This window comes from Coregonus clupeaformis, chromosome 9 (genome assembly GCF_020615455.1).
Source record: "Coregonus clupeaformis isolate EN_2021a chromosome 9, ASM2061545v1, whole genome shotgun sequence".
Taxonomy (NCBI): Eukaryota; Metazoa; Chordata; class Actinopteri; order Salmoniformes; family Salmonidae; genus Coregonus; species Coregonus clupeaformis.
In genome coordinates, this window is record NC_059200.1 from 51,187,757 (window position 1) to 51,214,374 (window position 26,618).

The following is a 26,618-nucleotide window of genomic DNA, read 5'->3' on the forward strand; positions in this document are numbered from 1 at the left end:
TTCGACAGGAGAGATCACATGGATCTTCTTGCCTTGGCTAGCTAGCTATCTATACGCCACCCTTGGGCCAGCTAACGTTTGCTGGCTAGCTAGCTAGATAGCTAACCTTTTGTTCACAGTACATTTAGCAGAAAGGGTCTAGCTATATGGTAACTTTTGATCAGAAATACCATGGCACAATTATTTTCATGTGGTAGCCTAGTTAGCCACGGTTTGCAGGCAGCATCAAGTAACCTTCAGTCTTATGTAACCATACCAAACGTAACAAATGATACTCATTTGTATCCTGGGTTTTCATTTACTATGTTATGTCTATTCTATGAGACCAGGCTGCATGGCTCCAGAGAGCTTGATGACAATTACATTTAGTCATTTAGCAGATGCTCTTATCCAGAGCGACTTACAGTTAGTTCAAACAATTAAAACATTTTTTTTTTAATACTGGCCCTCCGTGGGAAACAAACCCACAACCCTGGCGTTGCAAGCGCCATGCTCTACCAACTGAGCTACACGGCTTCTTCATGCAGAATAATTCATTTTTACTTAGACAGGGACGTATGTACAGTGGCTCGCAAAAGTATTCACCCCTGTTGGCATTTTTCCTATTTTGTTGCCTTACAACCTGGAATTAAAATATATATATATATTATTATTATTTTTTTTGGGGGGGGGTCTAATCATTTAATTTACACAACATACCTACCACTTTGAAGATGCAAAATATTTTTTTGTGTGAAACAAACAAGAAATAATATTTAAAAAAAAGAAAACTTGAGCTTGCAATTACAGCTGCAAGTCTCTTGGGGTATGTCTCTATAAGCTTGGCACATCTAGCCACTGGGATTTTTGCCCATTCTTCAAGGCACAACTGCTCCAGCTCCTTCAAGTTGGAAGGGTTCCGCTGGTGTATAGCAATCTTTAAGTCATACCACAGATTCTCAATTGGATTGAGGTCTGGGCTTTGACTAGGCCATTCCAAGACATTTAAATGTTTCCCCTTAAACCACTCAAGTGTTGCTTTAGCAGTATGCTTAGGGTCATTGTCCTGCTGGAAGGTGAACCTCCATCCCAGTCTCAAATCTCTGGGAGACTGAAAACAGGTTTCCCTCAAGAATTTCCCTGTATTTAGCGCCATCCATCATTCCTTCAATTCTGACCAGTTTCCCAGTCCCTGCTGATGAAAAACATGGATGGTGTTCTCGAGGGGATGAGAGGTGTTGGGTTTGCGCCAGACATAGCATTTTCCTTGATGACCAAAAAGCTCAATTTTAGTCTCATCTGACCAGAGTACCTTCTTCCATATGTTTGGGGAGTCTCCCACATGCCTTTTGGCGAACACCAAATGTGTTTGCTTATTTGTTTCTTTAAGCAATGGCTTTTTTCTGGCCACTCTTCCGTAAAGCCCAGCTCTGTGGAGTGTATGGCTTAAAGTGGTCCTATGGACAGATACTCCAATATCCGCTGTGGAGCTTTGCAGCTCCTTCAGGGTTATCTTTGGTCTTTGTTGCCTCTCTGATTAATGCCCTCCTTGCCTGGTCCGTGAGTTTTGGTGGGCGGCCCTCCCTTGGCAGGGTTGTTGTGGTGCCATATTCTTTCACATTTTTTTATTATGGATTTAATGGTGCTCCGTGGGATGTTCAAAGTTTCTGATATTTTTTTATAACCCAACCCTGATCTGTATCTTTCCACAACTTTGTCCCTGACCTGTTTGGAAAGCTCCTTGGTCTTCATGGTGCCACTTGCTTGGTGGTGCCCCTATCTTAGTGGTGTTGCAGACTCTGGGGTCTTTCAGAACAGGTGTATATATACTGAGATCATGTGACAGATCATGTGACTCTTAGATTGCACACAGGTGGACTTAATTTAACTAATTATGTGACTTCTGAAGGTAATTGGTTGCACCAGATTTTATTTAGGGGCTTCATAGCAAAGGGGGTGAATACATATGCACACACCACTTTTCTGTTTTTTTGAAACAAGTTTTTCTTTTAATTTCACTTAACCAATTTGGACTATTTTGTATATGTCCATTACATGAAATCCAATCCATTTAAATTACAGGTTGTAATGCAACAAAATAGGAAAAACACCAAGGGGGATGAATACTTTTGCAAGGCACTGTACCGCCATGGACTTTTTCTGGGTGAGCGAAGGTTTTGATTTCAGTGATCCATGCAGGCTTTACTGCAAACATTTCTGCACAGTCATGGGTAATTCAAGCCTGAATTTGGGCAAACAGAGGCATACGGCAGTTGGATAGTTTCTGCTCTTCATCATTCGTGAACATGGAAGTTGCTCCCAAAGATACATCCCACCTTATCAGCTCAGAGTTGTCGCTCTCAAGTTGCCTGCAAGGACAGGTAAAGTGTTCGATTATTCATTTCCAGGAAAAAAAAATATTGGAGGCTGCCAAGGATGGCAGTTAGTGGGATTAAGTAATCCTCTCCTGCTGTGCTGACACAGACATAACAGCATGTCTGTCTCTCCAGGGGGTTTATATTGTCTGCTATTGTATTTGACATACTGTATGCTTTAGATCTTCTCTCTAGGCAGAGGAGTCAGGTTTCAAATGTATTACACAAGGCTTGTGTAAATTATAACAGACAAATGAGAGATTAGGGACATAAAGCTTTTATACACAGATTATGATTCCGGTGGTGAGGCATTATGTTTTACAACAGGTTAGTGGTGCAGATGCAACATACTTACATTTTTTAAAACATGTATTAATTTTACACTGCCAGAGCAGCAGTGAGACAACCCTTTTATCATCTTCTATGTTTCAGGCAAGTTAGAGAAACAATGGAAGTCGTTGACAAAAGTCAATTAAAAAGATGGGGAGAATTTGGCACAGAGGTCAGTAAAGTTTTTTTAGTGTGCCACCATCAATGACCAATGATTTGTAGAATTTCTGCCACAAGTTTCCAATAAAAAAAATAAAAGCTTGTTTAAACAGTGAATACAGCTACAGTTGAAGTCGGAAGTTTACATACACTTATGTTGGAGTCATTAAAACTCGTTTTTCAACCACTCCACAAATTTCTTGTTAACAAACTATATTTTTGGCAAGTCGGTTAGGACATCTACTTTGTGCATGACACAAGTAATTTTTCCAACAATTGTTTACAGACAGATTATTTCCCTTATAATTCACTGTATCACAATTCCAGTGGGTCAGAAGTTTACATACACTAAGTTGACTGTGCCTTTAAACAGCTTGGAAAATTCCAGAAAATGATGTCATGGCTTTAGAAGCTTCTGATAGGCAAATTGACATAATTTGAGTCAATTGCAGGTGTACCTGTGGATGTATTTCAATGCCTACCTTCAAACTCAGTGCCTCTTTGCTTGACATCATGGGAAAATCATAAGAAATCAGCCAAGACCTCCGAAAAAAAACTGGTTCATCCTTGGAGCAATTTCCAAACGCCTGAAGGTACCACGTTCATCTGTACAAACAATAGTATGCAAGTATAAACACCATGGGACCACGCAGCCGTCATACCGCTCAGGAAGGAGACGCGTTCTGTCTCCTAGAGATGAATGTACTTTGGTGCGAAAAGTGTGAATCAATCCCAGAACAACAGCAAAGGACCTTGTGAAGATGCTGGAGGAAACAGGTAGAAAAGTATCTATATCCACAGTAAAACGAGTCCTATATTGACATAACCTGAAAGGCCGCTCAGCAAGGAAGAAGCCACTGCTCCAAAACCGCCATAAAAAAGCCAGACTACGGTTTGCAACTGCACATGGGGACAAAGATCGTACTTTTTGGAGAAATGTCCTCTGGTCTGATGAAACAAAAATATATAATGACCATTGTTATGTTTGGAGGAAAAAGAGGGATGCTTGCAAGCCGAAGAACACCATCCCAACCGTGAAGCACGGGGGTGGCAGCATCATGCTGTGGGGGTGCTTTGCTGCAGGAGGGACTGGTGCGCTTCACAAAATAGATGGCATCATGAGGAAGGAAAATTATGTGTATATATTGAAGCAACATCTCAAGACCTCTGTAGCTCAGCTGGTAGAGCACGGCGCTTGTAACGCCAAGGTAGTGGGTTCGATCCCCGGGACCACCCATACATGAAAAATGTATGCATGCATGACTGTAAGTCGCTTTGGATAAAAGCGTCTGCTAAATGGCATATTATTATTATAAGACATCAGTCAGGAAGTTAAAGCTTGGTTGCAAATGGGTCTTCCAAATGGACAATGACCCCAAGCATACTTCCAAAGTTGTGGCAAAATGGCTTAAGGACAACAAAGTCAAGGTATTGGCGTGGCCATCACAAAGCCCTGACCTCAATCCTATAGAACATTTGTGGGCAGAACTGAAAAGGCGTGTGTGAGCAAGGAGGCCTACAAACCTGACTCAGTTACACCAGCTCTGTCAGGAGGAATGGGCCAAAATTCACACAACTTATTGTGGGAAGCTTGTGGAAGGCTACCCGAAACGTTTGACCCAAGTGAAACAATTTAAAGGCAAAGCTACCAAATACTAATTGAGCGTATGTAAACTTCTGACCCACTGGGAATGTGATGAAAGAAATAAAAGCTTAAATAAATCATTCTCTCTACTATTATTCTGACAATTCACATTCTTAAAATAAAGTGGTGATCCTAACTGACCTAAAACAGGGAATTTTTACTAGGATTAAATGTCAGGAATTGTGAAAAACTGAGTTTAAATGTATTTGGCTAAGGTGTATGTAAACTTCTGACTTCAACTGTACATAATGGAACATAGTGTCAGATATTAAATAATATTGTTTTCATTTAACCATTAAACAATGCAGGAAAGAAATACTGTTTTATTTAGAAGCGGATAAAATTCCATATTATGAAAGCTCAGCAGTTGTGACTGACTGTTTAAACCACTATTTCCTTACTTGGATAATTGCATGTAACGGGAAAATAAGAGAGCAACAAACATTTACAGAACTACACACGGACATGTTCAGCTTCTGTGCTTTCCATACTCAAATAAATATATAAGTAGAGAAAAAAAAACGACAAATATTGTTGAACCCGTATTGACTTTTCTTTTTGAGGTCCATAGAGTAAACAGTTGACAGTGGCGTACTCTTCATCCAAGAGTCACTTGGCTTTACATGAAATGACTGTACATGTAAAGACAATGAACTGGAATTCAAAGGTTGCATAATTAATTCCCCCATAATGTTAGTGGTATTATTTTATTAAAACCAATGTGAATCTTGACTATTGCTCCATGTCATTGTTCTCCCTCCCCCAGGTGTCTATGAAAAGGATGGATGGAGACCTGCTGGGTAGATCAGAGGACACTGGTTCTGCTGACCTGATTCACGGTTCTTAGCATCAATCAGCAGAAGTGGTGACTGTCTGTAATGGTTGATGATGTGTGCCACCATCAGAAAGGTCTGAAACATAAAACATGAACCCATCCATTAGCAGGGTTTCATTGAGCCGTAACATAACAGAAGCTGAAACATACTGTACATGTCAGATGGCTGTACATCTAATCAAATCTTCTAGTTGATGTTTTGGCAAAAAGTACTATATAACAAACTTTCAGATTACATATACATGGATTCAGTTCACAAAGCTCAATACGTCATCCCCAGAGTGATTGATAATATGATATAGAATTACACATATTACTCTGACTTGTCATAATTAGGGCTCTGAATTTATTTCTGACCATGTGACATGATCAGGAACAACTCCTGGCCCTGGTCAGGATGAATGAGGTAGATAATGTGTACCTCTGAGGCCTTAAGACCAGTTCCCAGCAGAAACTCATTCTGTTCGCAGCGAATCTGGATATTGTAGACTTTGTCCTGGTAGAGCACCATGAGCGTATAGGGCTGGATGGACGAGCGTTTCGAACTGTCTCGTACCAGAAATGCACCATCCTAATAGGCAAATGAAACAGAAAAACATTGCTCATCATAGTGGTGTTTGTGTTGTATTCTATCACCACAGAGCACTGGTGAACTATACACATTAAAAAAATATATATATTGACATTGGACTATATATGATATTTCATTGTCCCCTTCAAAAACCATTGTCACGTTTAATCTATGAGTACAGTGCATGAATGAGAGTTTGCCTGTTATTACAGTCAACCAGGTGTGTGAGTGATGTTGGCAGCAGAAGACGTCTCACCTTGTTGACCTGTCTGAGACAGCCCTCTGCTTGGCCCCGCGTCACCTTGCCAACGTACCACTGAGGGTTCATGTCCTACACATTCACACAATCACACATCAATACTATGGGATTTGTGACTTTGTGACCTGTTGATCATTTCTGTAATAGGCTTCAGACAAAAACCATGACACAACAAACATTTGATACATTTGCAACGTTTCCACATTTTTGAATATAAATGATTTGTCGTCTTTTGATGAACATATCAATAATATTTTTTACATCTTCGGAACATTGCAAAAATCAGAAACATTTGGTCCAAAAATTTTGCAGAAAAGCTAATCCGTGCTTTTGTCACTTCTAGATTAGACTACTGCAATGCTCTACTCTCCGGCTACCCGGATAAAGCACTAAATACAACTTCAGTTAGTGCTAAACACGGCTGCTAGAATCTTGACTACAACCAAAACATTTGATCATATATTACTCCAGTGCTAGCCTCTCTACACTGGCTTCCTGTTAAGGCTAGGGCTGATTTCAAGGTGAGTTCCTCCTGAGTGGCGCAGTGGTCTAAGGCACTGCATCGCAGTGCTAACTGTGCCACTAGAGATCCTGGTTCGAATCCAGGCTCTGTCGCAGCCGGCCGCGACCGGGAGACCCATGGGGCGGCGCACAATTGGCCCAGCGTCGTCCAGGGTAGGGGAGGGAATGGCCGGCAGGGATGTAGCTCAGTTGATAGAGCATGGCGTTTGCAACGCCAGGGTTGTGGGTTCGATTCCCACGGGGGGCCAGTATAAAAAAAATATATATGTATTCACTAACTGTAAGTCGCTCTGGATAAGAGCGTCTGGTAAATGTAAGGTTTTACTGCTAACCTACAAAACATTACATGGGCTTGCTCCTACTTATCTCTCCGATTTGGTCCTGCCATACATACCTACACGTACGCTACGGTCAAGATGCAGGCCTCCTTATTGTCCCTAGAATTTCTAAGCAAACAGCTGGAGGCAGGGCTTTCTCCTATAGAGCTCAATTTTTATGGAATGGTCTGCCTATCCATGTGAAAGACACAGACTCGGTCTCGACCTTTAAGTCTTTACTGAAGACTCATGGTGAAAGCCAAGGCACTGGAGCGACGAACCGCCCTTGCTGTCTCTGCCTGCCCGGCTCCCCTCTCTCCACTGGGATTCCCTGCCTCTGACCCTATTACGGGGGCTGAGTCACTGGCTTGCTAGTGCTCTTCCATGCCGTCACTAGGAGGGGTGCGTCACTTGAGTGGGTTGAGTCAGACGTGATCTTCCTCTCTGGTTTTGCGCCCCCTTGGGCTCGTACGTTGGAGGAGATTTTCGTGGGCTATACTCAGCCTTGTCTCAGGGTAGTAAGTTGGTGGTCTGTTGATATCCTTCTGGTGGTGTAGGGGCTGTGCTTTGGCAAAGTGGGTGGGGTTATATCCTGCCTGGTTGGCCCTGTCCGGGGGTATCGTCGGACAGGGCCAGTGTCCACGAGCCCCCCTGTCTCAGCCTCCAGTATCTATGCTGCAATAGTCTATGTGCCAGGGGGATAGGGTCAGTCTGTTATACAGTGCATTCAGACCGCTTGACTTTTTCCACATTTTGTTGTTACAGCCTTATTCTAAAATGGATATACAGTGGGGAGAACAAGTATTTGATACACTGCCAATTTTGCAGGTTTTCCTACTTACAAAGCATGTAGAGGTCTGTAATTTTTATCATAGGTACACTTCAACTGTGAGAGACGGAATCTAAAACAAAAATCCAGATTATTAATTTGCATTTTATTGCATGACATAAGTATTTGATACATCAGAAAAGCAGAACTTAATATTTGGTACAGAAACCTTTGTTTGCAATTACAGAGATCATACGTTTCCTGTAGGTCTTGACCAGGTTTGTACACACTGCAGCAGGGATTTTGGCCCACTCCTCCATACAGACCTTCTCCAGATCCTTCAGGTTTCGGGGCTCTCGCTGGGCAATACAGACTTTCAGCTCCCTCCAAAGATTTTCTATTGGGTTCAGGTCTGGAGACTGGCTAGGCCACACCAGGACCTTGAGATGCTTCTTACGGAGCCACTCCTTAGTTGCCCTGGTTGTGTGTTTCGGGTCGTTGTCATGCTGGAAGACCCAGCCACGACCCATCTTCAATGCTCTTACTGAGGGAAGGAGGTTGTTGGCCAAGATCTCGCGATACATGGCCCCATCCATCCTCCCCTCAATACGGTGCAGTCGTCCTGTCCCCTTTGCAGAGAAGCATCCCCAAAGAATGATGCTTCTTCTTCCTCCAAACACGGCGAGTGGAGTTTAGACCAAAAAGCTATATTTTTGTCTCATCAGACCACATGACCTTCTCCCATTCCTCCTCTGGATCATCCAGATGGTCATTGGCAAACTTCAGACGGGCCTCGACATGCGCTGGCATGAGCAGGGGGACCTTGCGTGCGCTGCAGGATTTTAATCCATGACGGCGTAGTGTGTTACTAATGGTTTTCTTTGAGACTGTGGTCCCAGCTCTCTTCAGGTCATTGACCAGGTCCTGCCGTGTAGTTCTGGGCTGATCCCTCACCTTCCTCATGATCATTGATGCCCCACGAGGTGAGATCTTGCATGGAGCCCCAGACAGAGGGTGATTGACCGTCATCTTGAACTTCTTCCATTTTCTAATAATTGCGCCAACAGTTGTTGCCTTCTCACCAAGCTGCTTGCCTATTGTCCTGTAGCCCATCCCAGCCTTGTGCAGGTCTACAATTTTATCCCTGATGTCCTTACACAGCTCTCTGGTATTGGCCATTGTGGAGAGGTTGGAGTCTGTTTGATTGAGTTTGTTGACAGATGTCTTTTAGACAGGTAACGAGTTCAAACAGGTGCAGTTAATACAGGTAATGAGTGGAGAACAGGAGGGCTTCTTAAAGAAAAACGAACAGGTCTGTGAGAGCAGGAATGATTACTGGTTGGTAGGTGATCAAATACTTATGTCATGCAATAAAATGCAAATGAATTACTTAAAAAATCATACAATGTGATTTTCTGGATTTTTGTTTTATATTCCGTCTCTCACAGTTGAAGTGTACCTATGATAAAAATTACAGACCTCTACATGCTTTGTAAGTAGGAAAACCTGCAAAATCGGCAGTGTATCAAATACTTGTTCTCCCCACTGTATATTTTTTTTATCCTCATCAATCTACAGACAATATCCCATAATGACAAAGTGAAAAAAACTAAACAGATATACCTTATTTACAAATATTCAGACCCTTTGCTATGAGACTCGAAATTGAGCTCAGGTGCATCCTGTTTCCATTGATCATCCTTGTTTCTACAACTTGACTGGAGTCCACCTGTGGTAAATTACATTGATTGGACATGATTTGGAAAGGAACACACATGTCTATATAAGGTCACACAGTTGACAGTGCATGTCAGAGCAAAAACCAAGCCATGAGGTCAAAGGAATTGTCTGTAGAGCTCAGACAGGATTGTGTCGAGGCACAGATCTGGGGAAGGGTACCAAAAGATTTCTGCAGCATTGAAGGTCACCAAGAACACAGTGGATTCCATCATTCTTAAATGGACGAAGTTTGGAATCACCAAGACTCTTCCTAGAGCTGGCTGCACGGCCAAACTGAGCAATTGGGGGAGAAGGGCCTTGGTCAGGGAGGTGACCAAGAATCCAATGGTCACTCTGACAGAGCTCCAGAGTTCCTCTGTGGAGATGGGAGAACCTTCCAGAAGGACAACAATCTCTACAGCACTCCTCCAATGAGGCCTTTATGGTAGAGTGGCCAGATGGAAGCCACTCCCCAGTAAAAGGCACATGATAGCCCACTTGGAGTTTGCCAAAAGCCACCTAAAGGACTCTCCGACCATGAGAAACAAGATTATCTGGTCTGATGAAACCAAGATTGAACTCTTTGGCCTGAATGCCAAGCGTCACATCTGGAGGAAACCTGGCACCATCCCTATGGTGAAGCATGGCGGTGGCAGCATCATGCTGTGGGGATGTTTTCAGCGGCAGGGACTGGGAGACTAGTCAAGATCGAGAGAAAGATGAACGATCAAAGTACAGAGAGATCCATCATGAAAACTTGCTCCAGAGCACTCAGGACCTCAGACTGGGGCGAAGGTTCACCTTCCAACAGGACAACGACCCTAAGCACACAGCCAAGACAACGCTGGAGTGGCTTCGGGACAAGTCTCTGAATGTCCTTGAGTGGCCTAGCCAGAGCCCGGACTTGAACCAGATTGAACATCTCTGGAGAGACCTGAAAATAGCTGTGCAGCGACGCTCCCATTCAACCTGAGAGCTTGAGAGGATCTGCAGAGAAGAATGGGAGAAACTCCCCAAATACAGATGTGCCTAGCTTGTAGCATCATATCCAAGAAGACTCGAGGCTGTAATCACTGCCAAAGGTGCGTCAACAAAGTACTGAGTAAAGGGTCTGCATACTTATGTAAATGTGATATTTCCGTTTTTCATTTTTAATACATTTGCAAACATTTCTAAAAATCTGTTTTTGCTTTGTCATTATGGGGTATTGTGAGTAGATTGATGAGGGGAAAAAAACAATTTAATCAATTTTAGAATGTAACAAAATGTGGAAAAAGTAAAGGGGTCTGAATACTTTCCAAATGCACTGCATCTGATGTAATTCTCCTGTCTTATCTGTTGTCCTGTGTGAATTTAAGTGTGCTCTCTCCCCTCCCAGAGGACCTGAGCCCTAGGACCATGCCTCAGGACTACCTGGCCTGATGACTCCTGGCTGTCCCCAGTCCACCTGGTCGTGCTGCTGCTCCAGTTTCAACTGTTCTGCCTGCGGCTATGGAACCCTGACCTGTTCACCGGACGTGCTACCTTGTCCCGGATCTGCTGTTTTCGTCTCGCTCTCGACCTCTCTCTCGACCTCTGAATGCTCGGCTATGAACAGCCAACTGACATTTACTCCTGAGGTATTGACCTGTTGCACCCTCTACAACCCTGCTGGTCATTTATGAACATTTGAACATCTTGAAGAACAATCTGGCCTTAATGGCCATGTACTCTTATAATCCCACCCGGCACAGCCAGAAGAGGATTGGCCACCCCTCAGAGCCTGGTTCCTCTCTAGGGTACTTCCTAGGTTCATGCCTTTCTAGGGAGTTTTTCTTAGCCACCATGCTTCTACATCTGCATTGCTTGTTGTTTGGGGTTTTAGGCTGGGTTTCTGTATAGCACTTTGTGACATCTGCTGATGTAAAAAGGGCTTTATAAATACATTTGATTGATTAAATGCTCAATTACCATTATTTGCATATACATTATTGTATGAGGGCCTACTGAAATATTTGATTTATTCAATAGGATCTGACTAGTCTCACAGAGTCAAAGGGCTCAGCTTGTAGACACTACAGCTATTAAGACTAGGGGCTGCAGCCAGAATCTACAATACTCCCTTAGAAGAACAATACAATGGCGCTACCTACTGAGCTATGCAAGTCATTGCATCACTAGATCAGGTTCAACGTAAGTACGTTCATATTCGAGAGTCTGTCTGTATGGTAGGCGGTCACCTGTTCATCCTCTTGGTCTGCCGGTGGGGGCATAGAAGCTTGCACAGGTAGCGGCGCGGGCATAATCTTGCTCCTGTGTGAGAAAGCTTACAAAGGAAAAAGGAGAATCCAATCAGTTATCAATCGAGAAATTGTGAGTCATATTTACACAGTATCCTTTACCACGGTAGTGTCTGATAATGGGGACTGAAGTGAAAATACAGCACTCACATGCCTGCAGTCTTGAAGCACTTGAAGCGATATTAGGTGACAAACTGGAGAGAGATGGAACAAGAGTTTGCAGATTACCATTCAAATGTGTGCACCTTTTAATTCCATCACCTCTGCAAAATTATGTCCTCCATATAAACCATATAGCCATTTTCCTTCCTAACTTTGACATGACAAAACAACTGATCTTACCTGCAGTTGTGTAAAGTAATGTTACTGTACTTAAGTAGTTTTTTGGGGTATCTGTACTTTACTATTTATATTTGTCGACTTTTACTTTTACTTCACTAAATTTAAAAAAAAAGTATACTTTTACTCCGATTCATTTCCCCTGACACCTTCGTTACTCGCTACAAAATCAAATCAATCTGAAGCTGGAAGAAAAAAACGAATCATGTTGGAAAAAATATGCAAGCAACATCGGCGAGTCGGCACACTCATGGGTGAACTTGTTTTGCAATGCAGCAGGCGACGACATTCAGAGTTGATCCAATCCTCATCAGTTTGGGCAAATCCAAGGGTCCTAAAGTGCAAAGGCCAAACACCGGGAGCCTGTCACTTGCAAAACAGTCATCCACTCAGTAGCACTTTGGCCAAGCGTGTCCGAAATCGCACAATCATGTCAGACATCGCTCTACCACCACCTCCCGATGAGGACGAACACCCTTCGCTGTATCTAAAATAAATGTTTTATTTTCTCAGAATGAAGGATTCATCCTACCGGTTGAAACGTCTGTTATGTTTACCAAAAGTTCAGGAAATACTAGCGTTCAAGAACTCGCCTTCGAAGCTAACAAAACACATTGAGGTAAGCCTACTGTTAGCTTGCTAGCTAGAATAACGTTAGCATGCTAGCTAACCTTGCTAGCCCACATTTGCTAATGCAACAAGCAGTGTTCGTTGATGCTAGCTAATCCTATATACCTAAATAGTTCACTAGCTAGTAGCTACCTACTTTAGCTGGCTAAAATGTGCCCAGATTCGAAAGCTTTGTTAGCTAACGCAATCTAACTAAACTGACACGAGCTAACTAGCTGGCTTGTTAATAAGCTAGCTAACTAGTAGGTTTCCAAATCTGGGCACATTTTAGTCAGCTAGCGTTAGTCTAGCCAAATACCTTTTCTGTGAACACCTGGTCTAACTAACTAATGTTAGCTTTCGGGTGTTAACTAGCCATTTTATTAATTGTGTTAGTTGATAAAGTTGTTCCTACCTAGCTAATTACTGTAGACTTAAGTTATTGACTTAACCTACTTGCTAGATCAATTAACATAGTTTTTTTCTCATTGTAATATTAAATGGTGGTCACAAACTCTCACTTAACTAATGTTGTTTATAGCTTTAAAATTAGGATCCTATACCTTAAGTATTTGGTGATGGTAGTTATGTAGCTAAGTAACAGTCTTTCTCTTTTCCTTTTATTCTTATTTCAGAGAAAGCATGTACACCATCTTAAGAAGTATGGAGAACTGATGGCAAACACACTGAAGAGAAAACATGCCCCTAAGACTCCCTCCTCCACCAGGCAGAGCGCATTACTGAAGACAGTCTCAAAAATTCATAGACAAAGCTGTGGTGAAGTGTGTGGTCCAAGGGCTCCAACCATTCGCTGTTGTAGAACAAGAACCGTTCAGAGAGTTTGTCCAGGATCTGCAGCCTAACTCAAAGATCTTATCAAGGCCCACCCTGCGCTCCAGGATTGATGAAGCCTCCACGGAAATGAAGAAGGTGACTGAGGCCATGAGAGGAGTTGACCACATCGCCACCAACACCGACTGCTGGTCTGCAAGAAGACGGAGCTTCATTGGTGTCACAGCCCACTGGATAGACCCTGACAATCTCAACAGATGCTCTGCAGCCCTGGCCTGTAAACGGTTGAGAGGATCGCACACCTTTGACGTGTTGGCAGGCGCCCTAAATGACATCCATTCTGAGTTTGAAATCCGGGGTAAGATTGTGAGAACAACAACAGACAACGGCTCTAACTTCTTGAAAGCTTTCCAAGTTTTTGGAGAAGATGAAAACCCCAAGACAGTGGAAGCAGTGGGTGGTGAAGCAGCTCAGCCAGGACAGGAAGATGGTGAAGAGGAACAAGAGGAGAGTGAAGAAGTGGAGTTTGTTGATGTGGCAACGATCCTGAATGAAGATGATGGTTTTGAGTACCAGCTGCCGAAGCACCAGCGCTGTGCTTGCCACCAACTCAACTTAGTATCTACAGTCGATGCCCTGAAAGCAACATCCAGTGAGGCTTACAAAAAAGTGTCCCGTTCAACATTTGGCAAGTGCCAAGCACTTTGGAACAAATGCGGAAGATCCACACTTGCAGCTGAAACGGTTGAAGATGCTTGCGACCTCCAGCTGCTACGCCCGAATGCTACAAGGTGGAACTCCTGGTTCATGGCTGTAGAAAGACTCCTGAGGATCGTCAAAGACAAAGGAGAGGCGGCCGTCAGAGTTATCAACTATCAACCTGCTGATCACAAAACTTGACCGACTCAAGTTGTCCATGAAGTACTGTAAGCCTCTGGTGGATGCGCTACAACTGGGACTGAAGAAGCGCTTCAGCCACATGTTTCACGACCCTGAGCTGATCGCAGCTGCAATCCTTTCTCCCCAAATGCAAAACAACGTGGGCAAAGGATGACGCCACCATCAGAATGGGTAAGACAACATGGTTAATTAACAGTATTTTATTATTCATAAACAACTGTGTATAGTGTACATTTTGACACTTCATAGATTTGAGAACCACCCATTTAAACTACAGTCCTGACTTTGTGGTTCAGTCCAATGGGTAGCCTACTTAGCCCTGTTGCTTGGTTTATATACAGTGGGGAGAACAAGTATTTGATACACTGCCGATTTTGCAGGGTTTCCTACTTACAAAGCATGTAGAGGTCTGTAATTTTTATCATAGGTACACTTCAACTGTGAGAGACGGAATCTAAAACAAAATTCCAGAAAATCACATTGTATGATTTTTAAGTAATTAATTAGCATTTTATTGCATGACATAAGTATTTGATACATCAGAAAAGCAGAACTTAATATTTGGTAGAGAAACCTTTGTTTGCAATTACAGAGATCATACGTTTCCTGTAGATCTTGACCAGGTTTGCACACACTGCAGCAGGGATTTTGGCCCACTCCTCCATACAGACCTTCTCCAGATCCTTCAGGTTTCGAGGCTGTCGCTGGGCAATACGGACTTTCAGCTCCCTCCAAAGATGTTCTATTGGGTTCAGGTCTGGAGACTGGCTAGGCCACTCCAGACCCTGAGATGCTTCTTACGGAGCCACTCCTTAGTTGCCCTGGCTGTGTGTTTCGGGTCGTTGTCATGCTGGAAGACACAGCCACGACCCATCTTCAATGCTCTTACTGAGGGAAGGAGGTTGTTGGCCAAGATCTCGCGATACATGGCCCCATCCATCCTCCCCTCAATACGGTGCAGTCGTCCTGTCCCCTTTGCAGAAAAACATCCCCAAAGAATGATGTTTCCACCTCCATGCTTCACGGTTGGGATGGTGTTCTTGGGGTTGTACCGGTCCTTCTTCCTCCAAACACGGTGAGTGGAGTTTAGACCAAAAAGCTCTATTTTTGTCTCATCAGACCACATGACCTTCTCCCATTCCTCCTCTGGATCATCCAGATGGTCATTGGAAAACTTCAGACACGCCTGGACATGCGCTGCCTTGAGCAGGGGGACCTTGCGTGCGCTGCAGGATTTTAATCCATGATGGCGTAGTGTGTTACTAATGGTTTTCTTTGAGACTGTGGTCCCAGCTCTCTTCAGGTCATTGACCAGGTCCTGCCGTGTAGTTCTGGGCTGATCCCTTACCTTCCTCATGATCATTGATGCCCCACGAGGTGAGATCTTGCATGGAGCCCCAGACCGAGGGTGATTGACCGTCATCTTGAACTTCTTCCATTTTCTAATAATTGTGCCAACAGTTGTTGCCTTCTCACCAAGCTGCTTGCCTATTGTCCTGTAGCCCATCCCAGCCTTGTGCAGGTCTACAATTTTATCCCTGATGTCCTTACACAGCTCTCTGGTCTTGGCCATTGTGGAGAGGTTGGAGTCTGTTTGATTGAGTGTGTGGACAGGTGTCTTTTATACAGGTAACGAGTTCAAACAGGTGCAGTTAGTACAGGTAATGAGTGGAGAACAGGAGGGCTTCTTAAAGAAAAACGAACAGGTCTGTGAGAGCCGGAATTCTTACTGGTTGGTAGGTGATCAAATACTTATGTCATGCAATAAAATGCAAATGAATTACTTAAAAATCATACAATGTGATTTTCTGGATTTTTGTTTTAGATTCCGTCTCTCACAGTTGAAGTGTACCTATGATAAAAATTACAGACCTCTACATGTTTTGTAAGTAGGAAAACCTGCAAAATCGGCAGTGTATCAAATACTTGTTCTCCCCACTGTAGATGGGGGATGGGGATGGATTAATGTAGGCTCATAACGGCCTGATTTCTATTGTCATCTTCCTTGTATATCAGGAATGGACTACATCAAGGACCACCTGGAAGAACCCTTGCTACAGCTAGGTGATGGCACCAGTTCATCAGATGAGGAGGACTTCTTCTCAGCTGGACGGATACCTGGCCTGTTCAGCTGATCATATGGAGTTGCTCAAGTCCTTCCCGTCAGTCTGTAAGCTGTCTCGGAGGCTAAACACACCCTTACCTGCATCAGCTGCATGTGAAAGGCTGTTCAGCATTAACGCTAGCAAGGACACGGATGCCTTATGCGTTTTGTTAATTTATGTTTAGAATTCACAAGTTATAGGTGTCCTTGTTACAAAGGCATGACCTGACACACTGATTTGTAATACAGTTCTATCAGTGGTGATGTCCTCATATTCCTACAGTGAGGTTGTGTGCAGTTCTGTACATGTACTTTTGATAAGCTCATCAATTTTTTATGTATAGGGTTCTATTATAGGATGTTTTTTCTAAAGCAAAGTGACTGTGATTGTAAGTGCTTACGTTTACTGGCTATATTCCTTTGTAATTAAGGAATAATTATATTTAGTCTGTAAGAGATGTATTTTGAAGTGATGCCTATTTGAGAATCCACGTTCTTTCTTTTTTTTATCTGAGCTCTTGTATCTGTAAGATTGTTACCTTTCAGAAAAGCTCAAACCAAATAAAAGGTCTGGCTGTTTTGGATTTACGGCTCTTACGTTTCATACTTTTACTCAAGTATGGCTTTTGGGTACTTTTTACACCACTGCTTAATATAAGGAATTTGATGTATAACATTTACTTTTACTCAAGTATGATGATTGAGTACTTTTTCCACCACTGTACTTGAGTACATTTAAAAACAGATACTTTTAGACTTTTACTCAAGTAGTATTTAACTTGGTGACTTTTACTTGAGTAGTTTTCTAAGGTATCTTTACTTTTACTCAAGTATGACAATTAAGTACTTTTTCCACCACTGCTTACCTGTCTGAATGTAAGTGCAATCCGGGGAGCATTGGTCTAGGGAGCCCTGGTCTAGGAAATGTGTTGGAGATGAAGGGTTTGGCCATGGGCACTAGAAGAGAGATACATATAATCATTATGAGAACTAAATACATACTGCATAGTCCTTCAAGGTAAAACAGGATGAAGATGAAGTACAATGTAAAGTCCCCTTATACAAGAAGAAAAAGCTTTTAGAAAATGGCTTACCTTCATCTCGTACCTGTTGATGACATAAGAGAGGAACATGGTATGAGGTGGAACTGCAGCCTTTTCTCAAGCCCCGTTTATACCTGGTGCTAACATGAGTCCTTTGTTTTGATCTTGTCCACATACTGATTGTGCCCACTTTTTCAGATGTGTCTACACATGGTATTAAAATGTATTTTATCTGTCCACTATGTCCGCATTGTGACCGAATTTCCTGGTTATTATTTGAAGGGATATTCTTTCAAAAGAATATGTATTTATTTTAAAACGCATGACACCTGTCAATGATTTTAGAGGGCGGGATATTTATGATTTTAAATGTTTTCACTATCCAGATCCATCTACACTTGCAAGATATCCAGAGACAATGAGTGCCTGACGACCTCCAGAGGTGGTCAGGAAGATCTGATCACAATGCGTATTTTATTTGTTTACTATATCTGTCAAATGTGGGCACAATCAGAATGTGGACAAGATCAGGACAAAGGATGCATGTTAGAACCAGGTATAAACAGGGCTTTAGTGAAGCTAAAGATAGTTTCAAAATCCTTATTAGCAACTTCCACCATTGTGGTGATCCCGTGAAATAGCCTTACCTCATTTCTTGGATCAGGCACATATCTGCAACAGAAATGGACGTTACAGATGAATGAGTTGTTATATTAACTTGCATATTGCTAATTCGTGTCAAACTGAGTAAGCGAGCACAAAGATTTGGCCAAATATGTGCAACAACCAACAAATCAAACGAAACACGGATGGAAAACTGGAAGGGTAATCATAAAACGATTCACATGTTGTGATGCAAAGAGTTTCTCCTTTGTACCACAAGCAAAGGTCCTACAAAGCTGTGATCTGTGGCAGTGATTCACCCCAGCTCAATTAGCTCCCACTAAGTAAACAACCACAATTCCACTCCGCCACCCCATTTATTCCTGATTGAGTGTACTGTACTTCCCTAACCATTGAACACAGTGTGTTTATTTAAGGATCAGTTGATATGTAATGTACAGTGAGGGAAAAAAGTATTTGATCCCCTGCTGATTTTGTACGTTTGCCCACTGACAAAGAAATTATCAGTCTATAATTTTAATGGTAGGTTTATTTGAACAGTGAGAGACAGAATAACAACAACAAAATCCAGAAAGACGCATGTCAAAAATGTTATAAATTGATTTGCATATTAATGAGGGAAATAAGTATTTGACCCCTCTGCGAAACATGACTTAGTACTTGGTGGCAAAACCCTTGTTGGCAATCACAGAGGTCAGATGTTTCTTGTAGTTGACCACCAGGTTTGCACACATCTCAGGAGGGATTTTGTCCAACTCCTCTTTGCAGATCTTCTCCAAGTCATTAAGGTTTCGAGGCTGACATTTGGCAACTCGAACCTTCAGCTGCCTCCACAGATTTTCTATGGGATTAAGGTCTGGAGACTGGCTAGGCCACTCCAGGACCTTAATGTGCTTCTTCTTGAGCCACTCCTTTGTTGCCTTGGCCGTGTGTTTTGGGTCATTGTTATGCTGGAATACCCATCCACGACCCATTTTCAATGCCCTGGCTGAGGGAAGGATGTTCTCACCCAAGATTTGATGGTACATGGCCCCGTCCATCATCCCTTTGATGCGGTGAAGTTGTCCTGTCCCCATAGCAGAAAAACACCCCCAAAGCATAATGTTTCCACCTCAATGTTTGACGGTGGGGATGGTGTTCTTGGCAGATTCTTGGTCATAGGCAGCATTCCTCCTCCAAACACGGCGAGTTGAGTTGATGCCAAAGAGCTCCATTTTGGTCTCATCTGACCACAATACTTTCACCCAGTTCTCCTCTGAATCATTCAGATGTTCATTGGCAAACTTCAGACGGGCATGTATATGTGCTTTCTTGAGCAGGGGGACCTTGCGTGCGCTGGAGGATTTCAGTCCTTCACGTAGTGTGTTACCAATTGTTTTCTTGGGGACTATGGTCCCAGCTGCCTTGAGATCATTGACAAGATCCTCCCGTGTAGTTCTGGGCTGATTCCTCACCGTTCTCATGATCATTGCAACTCCACGAGGTGAGATCTTGCATGGAGCCCCAGGCCGAGGGAGATTGACAGTTATTTTGTGTTTCTTCCATTTGCGAATAATCGCACCAACTGTTGTCACCTTCTCACCAAGCTGCTTGGCGATGGACTTGTAGCCCATTCCAGCCTTGTGTAGGTCTACAATCTTGTCCCTGACATCCTTGGAGAGCTCTTTGGTCTTGGCGATGGTGGAGAGTTTGGAATCTGATTGATTGATTGGTTCTGTGGACAGGTGTCTTTTATACAGGTAACAAGCTGAGATTAGGAGCACTCCCTTTAAGAGTGTGCTCCTAATCTCAGCTCGTTACCTGTATAAAAGACACCTGGGAGCCAGAAATCTTTCTGATTGAGAGGGGTTCAAATACTTATTTCCCTCATTAAAATGGAAATCAATTCATAACATTTTTGACATGCGTTTTTCTGGATTCTTTTGTTGTTATTCTGTCTCTCGCTGTTCAAATAAACCTACCATAAAAATGATAGACTGATCATTTCTTTGTCAGTGGGCAAACGTACAAAATCAGCAGGGGATCAAATACTTTTTTCCCCTCACTGTATATGACATGATGTGTGTCTGGAGCTGTGTTGTATGGAGTTTGAAGGGAGGCTGGGTGCACTGCAGACCTGTTGCCCACCGATGAGCTGCTCCTGATGACTCTAGCTGACACGGGGAGGGGAGGTTTGGGCATCCTGGGAGGGTCTGGACTCCTCTCTTCTGCCTGAGGCCTGGAAATAGAAGGTATGTGAAGTCAGATGTTCCCAGACAGTTCAGTGTAGTGAGCATTTCAGTTATAGCTTGTTTAATTTCTTAAGAAAAGGTACAGTTCTATTACTGAGTATATGTACAACAAATGTGGCACGTATACACGTGCAGTCACAATTCAATCAGGGAAGGAGGTGCATTGTCAATGACATGAAATAGAATTGAGAGAAGTTATATGAAGGAAAGCAATAGACAAAAAAAATGAATTACCTCCATAAATGTGGAGCAGGCTGCGTGTGTGAGGAAAAACAAACATGTCATACACTTCATTGTGAAATCTTCCTATTTCAAACTATTAGTAAAGATTCTGGGATGGCCTTTAAACACTCACATATAGACATGCTTATAGCAGTTATATAAAAGCAAAATATAACTTCAGCAAGCACATAAAATATATAAACTCAGCAAAAAAAGAAACGTCCTCTCACCGTCAACTGCATTTATTTTCAGCAAACTTAACGTGTAAATATTTGTATAAACATAACAAGATTCAACAACTGAGACATAAACTGAACAAGTTCCACAGACATGTGACTAACATAAATTAAATAATGTGTCCGTGAACAAAGGGGGGGTCCAAATCAAAAGTCACAGTCAGTATCTGGTGTGGCCACCAGCTGCATTAAGTACTGCAGTGCATCTCCTCATGGACTGCACCAGATTTGCCAGTTATTGCTGTGAGATGTTACCCCACTCTTCCACCAAGGCACCTGCAAGTTCCCAGACATTTCTGGGGGGAATGGCCCTAGCCCTCACCCTCCGATCCAACAGGTCCCAGACGTGCTCAATGGGATTGAGTTCCGGGCTCTTCGCTGGCCATGGCAGAACACTGACATTCCTGTCTTGCAGGAAATCACGCACAGAAAGAGTGGTATGGCTGGTGGCATTGTCATGCTGGAGGGTCATATCAGGATGAGCCTGCAGGAAGGGTACCACATGAGGGAGGAGGATGTCTTCCCTGTAACGCACAGCGTTGAGATTGCCTGCAATGATAACAAGCTCAGTCCGACGATGCTGTGACACACCGCCCCAGACCATGACGGACCCTCCACCTCCAAATCGATCCGCTCCAGATTACAGGCCTTGGTGTAACGCTCATTCCATCGACGATAAACGCGAATCCGACCATCAGTGAAGAGCACTTTTTGCCAGTCCTGTCTGGTCCAGCGACGGTGGGTTTGTGCCCATAGGCGACGTTGTTGCCGGTGATGTCTGGTGAGGACCTGCCTTACAACAGGCCTACAAGCCCTCAGTCCAGCCCCTCTCAGCCTATTGCGGACAGTCTGAGCACTGATGGAGGGATTGTGCGTTCCTGGTGTAACTCGGGCAGTTGTTGTTGCCATCCTGTACCTGTCCCGCAGGTGTGATGTTCGGATGTATCGATCCTGTGCAGGTGTTGTTACACGTGGTCTGCCACTGCGAGGACAATCAGCTGTCCGTCCTGTCTCCCTGTAGCGCTGTCTTAGGCGTCTCACAGTACGGACATTGCAATTTATTGCCCTGGCCACATCTGCAGTCCTCCTGCCTCTTTGCAGCATGCCTAAGGCACTGTCACACAGATGAGCAGGGACCCTGGGCATCTTTCTTTTCGTGTTATTCAGAGTCAGTAGAAAGGCCTCTTTAGTGTCCTAAGTTTTCATAACTGTGACCTTAATTGCATACCGTCTGTAAGCTGTTAGTGTCTTAATGACCGTTCCACAGGTGCATGTTCATTAAATGTTTATGGTTCATTGAACAAGCATGGGAAACAGTGTTTAAACCCTTTACAATGAAGATCTGTGAAGTTATTTAGATTTTTACGAATTATCTTTGAAAGACAGGGTCCTGAAAAGGGAACGTCTCTTTTCTTGCTGAGTTTATGTACATGTATATTTATCTTCACTTGACATTGAGCGATGATGTAGGGATGAGAAGAAAGTTGTTTGGACACAATATAGGACTAATCAGAACATAATCAAATTTTATTCTCACCCTATCTGTTGTGTTCAACTTCCTTGCTGTGTGGACAAACAGAGCAGGTGTAAGAACAGACAACTACTGTAGTAAACTTTTGCTTGCTATGCTAGGTTTGGATTGGTTTGAGAGTACCTGGTATTGGAGAATCATTAAGGCTTGTTCGATCCAGTTTGGTGGGCTTTATTCTACGGTCAACTGGTGGAGCAGGAGGAGCACTTGAGAAAGGAGCAGGCACTTTGAAAGACAATACAAAAAGACAAGGTAAAAATCAATACAAGTGACTAAAAAGTGTTCAAATGCTGTATTTATAGTGAGATATTAACATTCCAGAGTGTACACTTACTCTTGCCAGGTAGTCTGCCAGGGCGCTGGGGAGATTGCTCCCTTCTGGGTGGGGGAGGCTCCACTAGCTGCAGATACAAGGAGTTTAACGTAATGGTGAGGGACTGAGTGAAAGGAGAGAGTGGAGGATTGAAAGAGGGGTGCAGTCAGAGGGAACACACTTACACTAGGGCGACTGGCGGAGGGGAGTGGAGGACCAGGCCCAGGGCGTTGAGGTGGTGGAGGTGGCTGGCTTAGAGCTGTACCGCGATGCGGGGTACTATCTAAACACAGACAGAAACACAGACAGACATACATACAGACAGATAGATGCAAACATTCACACACAAAATATAATCAATGTGGGACAATACAAAGACACAACATATGTCCTTTGTGAGAGGAGTTGAGCAAGGCAGTGTTGTACTGATGTCTCCGTACCAATGTAGTAATCGTCAGCATTGCGCTTGGCAGCACAGAGCTGATGGGGAATCTCATCAGGCGGCTCAGACGGAGGTGGCTCATAGTCGTTGTCACTGTCCTCACCTCCAACCTCCGGCCCCTCTGTTGGTGACTCGTAATCGCCCCCACTGCCGTCATCAGCATCAGCATCTGGGCTCTCATAGTCATCGTCACTCACCTCATCCTGGGAGTGACAGACAACCAAGTTAAATATTGATGAAAAGATAAATAATCCAGAGAGGAACAAGACACTTAAACTGAATAAAACAGGGAGGAATGGAATGCAGTAGAGTAACATAGCCAAAGACAGACTTACAAATTCATCAGGTCCCCAGGGCTGAACCTCTTGCGATGTATCTGCAGTAAGTAGCAGTACAATGGTAAAATTGCCCATTTATCATGTTCCAATTGCTTCTATGTCGATCATAATAACTTGATCTAGGGTAAGGTCTATCCTTTCAAATTCAAAATCATCCATACCTGGTTCATTATATTTTGGTGCTGCAGATCTAGAGAAAATACAGAGGAGAGCAAGGTTGTGCTTGGATATTGCTTTGAATTAAACTACTTATGTTGAATAGCTAAGAATTGCAATAAGTTACCTTTTAGTAAAGAATGGCCTTTTTTCTTCTTTCCTGTTGATTTCACAGCAGATTTTGGAGATGAGTCTGTAAAAAGAGCAGACAACATTGTGGCAGTCAATACTGCTACAATATTTTGGGGCAAACAGTGTTTCCATCTTTTGTCACACAGTCGCGTATCGACACAGTCAATAATTCCCTTATAGTTTTGTTCTGAGCATTTGTCACATGTTCAATATTGTGAGCAGTGATTGGTGAGTGCTACTTGAGTCCGCCTGTGACAGGATGTGGTATCTTAAGTAGATTGAAGTTTCAATGTCATGCTTTGGCTCTCCAATTTGTATTTTAAAATAAGGCACCCTACCACTCTCCTCCCTATCTGGCTATCCCTCTGGTCCTTCTTGGTCCCCCTCTTTACAGTTTCCTGCCCTAAAACATTAATGTTGCTCCATTTTTTTTTTTTTTATCTCTGTTGAATAGTTTCCTCTCCCTGTGCAATTATCATACTTCCCAACATTTTCATTGTTCAGGGGCATAAGAAGCTGAGTGGTCTTCATTTTGCCTCACAATGGTCCACCCAAAAGTGTACCTGGGTGCCTATGCTGGTTTTCCGTGTGAGCATGTAAAAATGGTTTGATGTAATTGTTGAAATGTTCAGTTTCACATAATTAAAGAAAAAGTAATGAAATACTCACGGTGAATGGATTTTGGGGAATTTCTGAAGCTCATTTTCACTCATGTTCTACAAAATGATAGATTAAGTATTTCCATCAAGTGATATATTACATGACAGTCCCCCTCCAAATAAAATGAAATCCTTAATCAAAGATTAATTATTTTGTCTTCTAGTCCAACTATACAAGGAAAACATGGGAAAATGGACACACATTTGCTTCATATCACTTACCAAGAACCTTTGCCCATTTATTTTACATTTCATGATGACTTTGTCACATCCACTTAACTCCAACTGTAAATTCAGAAAAAAATGAATTAATATGGGCACTGTGAAGTAGCTTTGAATATGATGTTGTAAGACAGAGAATTAAGGAAAGCTTTTACAGGTTGTGAACTGTCAACAAAAGGTGCAAAATTAACCTGAAAATGACTTACCCTCCTCATGTAGTCTGACAATTGGTGTGGATTCCAGCCCATGACCTCTGACTTGGATGGCACTCGGTCAAAACTCATTTTTTCCCCTCTGTCTTCTGAATATAAATTAAATATTTACAAACTCCTTTGAAAGACAGCTGGCTTGGACACCTCCTCTGTTACGGTGCAGTCATATCCATAGCCATGTTTGACTTCGAGGCCTGTCAGAAAATGGCTCCTTGTATCTTGCTGTGACGCCCTTGGCAATGCTCTGTCTGGCGCTGTGTGGAGGAAGTGTGCAGCCTGAACCGTGTTCAGAGAAATAAAATGGGAAGATATCACTCTTTCACAACACAGAAAAGAGGCAGAACAACACCCACCACTATCTGAGGGCTACAGTAGAAAAAAAATAGAATATTCTGTGAAATCGTGTCAGGTGTGATGTCAAGTGCCTGGTAGGTGATGAAATCCATCCATCAAGAGTTATGTATGATCTGAAGTCCAGACAACAGCAACACATACATTTAAATGTCAATATTTTCAAAGTTAAGTTAGTCAGTTCTCAGAGCTCTGAGAAAAGAAAGAAAGCAAACTTCCTCTTGCGTTTCCTGTCGATGATGACAGTAGTGGTGGCAACAGCAAGGGGAAGTACAGCCCCTTTTAAGAAGAATACCAGTTAACATAGATAGGAGTAGAACATACACAATAGGCCTAATGACACTCACTAACATACACACACACACACACACACACACACACACACACTTCACATACATTGTTGCTATTACTTTAATGATTTGAGACTTCTGCAAGGTCATTAACTTGTAAACAAGGTCCAAGACCAAGGCCAGTCACACAGGCCTTTTGCACGCTCCTCGGGGAGGTCCATTATTACGTAGCTAGCTAATCACACAGGTAAGGATCTTTGATGTAATAGAAGCACCAGAATCTATGTATCGTGTCTTTTTTTTCATTGCATAGTTAGCTAATGGTTGTGCTAACGAACCTGCTAGCAAGCTAATAGCTATTTGTGCTATCAAGCTACAGCTGGCTAGCTGTATAGACAGACCTGTCTTTGGACATGGCTTTCTCTGACTCGATGTGTTCATCCTCCTCTGCAGCTTCTTTGCATTGTGTGAGTATGGTTCATGAATCTGGCTGTCCAACGGGCAAGCTAGGTAGCTTGCTAGTTAGATACAGTGGGGGAAAAAAGTATTTAGTCAGCCACCAATTGTGCAAGTTCTCCCACTTAAAAAGATGAGAGAGGTCTGTAATTTTCATCATAGGTACACGTCAACTATGACAGACAAAATGAGAGAAAAAAATCCAGAAAATCACATTGTAGGATTTTTTATGCATTTATTTGCAAATGATGGTGGAAAATAAGTATTTGGTCACCTACAAACAAGCAAGATTTCTGGCTCTCACAGACCTGTAACTTCTTCTTTAAGAGGCTCCTCTGTCCTCCACTCGTTACCTGTATTAATGGCAACTGTTTGAACTTGTTATCAGTATAAAAGACACCTGTCCACAACCTCAAACAGTCACACTCCAAACTCCACTATGGCCAAGACCAAAGAGCTGTCAAAGGACCCCAGAAACAAAATTGTAGACCTGCACCAGGCTGGGAAGACTGAATCTGCAATAGGTAAGCAGCTTGGTTTGAAGAAATCAACTGTGGGAGCAATTATTAGGAAATGGAAGACATACAAGACCACTGATAATCTCCCTCGATCTGGGGCTCCACGCAAGATCTCACCCCGTGGGGTCAAAATGATCAC

General features: G+C 42.9%; 2 protein-coding genes across 3 annotated transcripts; one reads left to right on the top strand and one right to left on the bottom strand.

The window, feature by feature from the left end:
* Positions 1-4,793: 4,793 nt before the first annotated feature.
* LOC121574063 (lymphocyte cytosolic protein 2) lies at positions 4,794-25,396 on the bottom strand. The gene is made up of 21 exons (XM_041886634.1): positions 24,859-25,396; positions 24,653-24,715; positions 24,441-24,487; positions 23,767-23,832; positions 23,645-23,673; positions 23,481-23,521; positions 23,144-23,348; positions 22,889-22,986; positions 22,725-22,791; positions 22,514-22,615; positions 22,397-22,422; positions 20,636-20,655; positions 20,287-20,388; positions 18,194-18,218; positions 17,598-17,610; positions 17,370-17,460; positions 11,910-11,953; positions 11,700-11,785; positions 6,151-6,225; positions 5,745-5,894; positions 4,794-5,399 (listed from the first exon to the last, which is right to left on the bottom strand). Exons 1-21 carry the CDS (start codon positions 24,934-24,936, stop codon positions 5,259-5,261), a joined length of 1,569 nt encoding a protein of 522 aa, XP_041742568.1. The 5' UTR covers positions 24,937-25,396; the 3' UTR covers positions 4,794-5,258.
* LOC121574064 lies at positions 11,765-17,119 on the top strand. Of its 2 annotated transcripts, XR_006002139.1 has the most exons (4): positions 11,765-11,832; positions 12,612-12,717; positions 13,343-14,570; positions 16,416-17,119. XR_006002139.1 is itself a non-coding variant. In XM_041886635.2 (3 exons), the coding sequence occupies exon 2, from the start codon at positions 13,629-13,631 to the stop codon at positions 14,397-14,399; it is 771 nt and encodes a 256-aa protein (XP_041742569.1). In that variant the 5' UTR covers positions 12,149-12,717; positions 13,343-13,628; the 3' UTR covers positions 14,400-14,570; positions 16,416-17,118. The 2 variants fall into 2 exon arrangements, 1 of the variants encoding a protein (XP_041742569.1); XM_041886635.2 differs by lacking the exon at positions 11,765-11,832 and having other exon boundaries at positions 12,149-12,717; positions 16,416-17,118.
* Positions 25,397-26,618: the final 1,222 nt, after the last annotated feature.

What these genes read in the sequence shown, in the direction of transcription:
- LOC121574064 (XM_041886635.2), top strand. Translation starts at nt 13,629, where the DNA reads ATGAAGAAGGTGACTGAGGCCATGAGAGGAGTTGACCACATCGCCACC.
- LOC121574063 (XM_041886634.1), bottom strand. Translation starts at nt 24,936, where the DNA reads ATGAGTTTTGACCGAGTGCCATCCAAGTCAGAGGTCATGGGCTGGAAT. An exon ending in TGCTTCAAGACTGCAGGCAT is followed by an intron (nt 11,786 to 11,909) that starts GTGAGTGCTGTA and finishes TTCCTTTGTAAG; the next exon opens with CTTTCTCACACAGGAGCAAG. An exon ending in CAGACCAAGAGGATGAACAG is followed by an intron (nt 6,226 to 11,699) that starts GTGACCGCCTAC and finishes GTGAATGTGTAG; the next exon opens with GACATGAACCCTCAGTGGTA.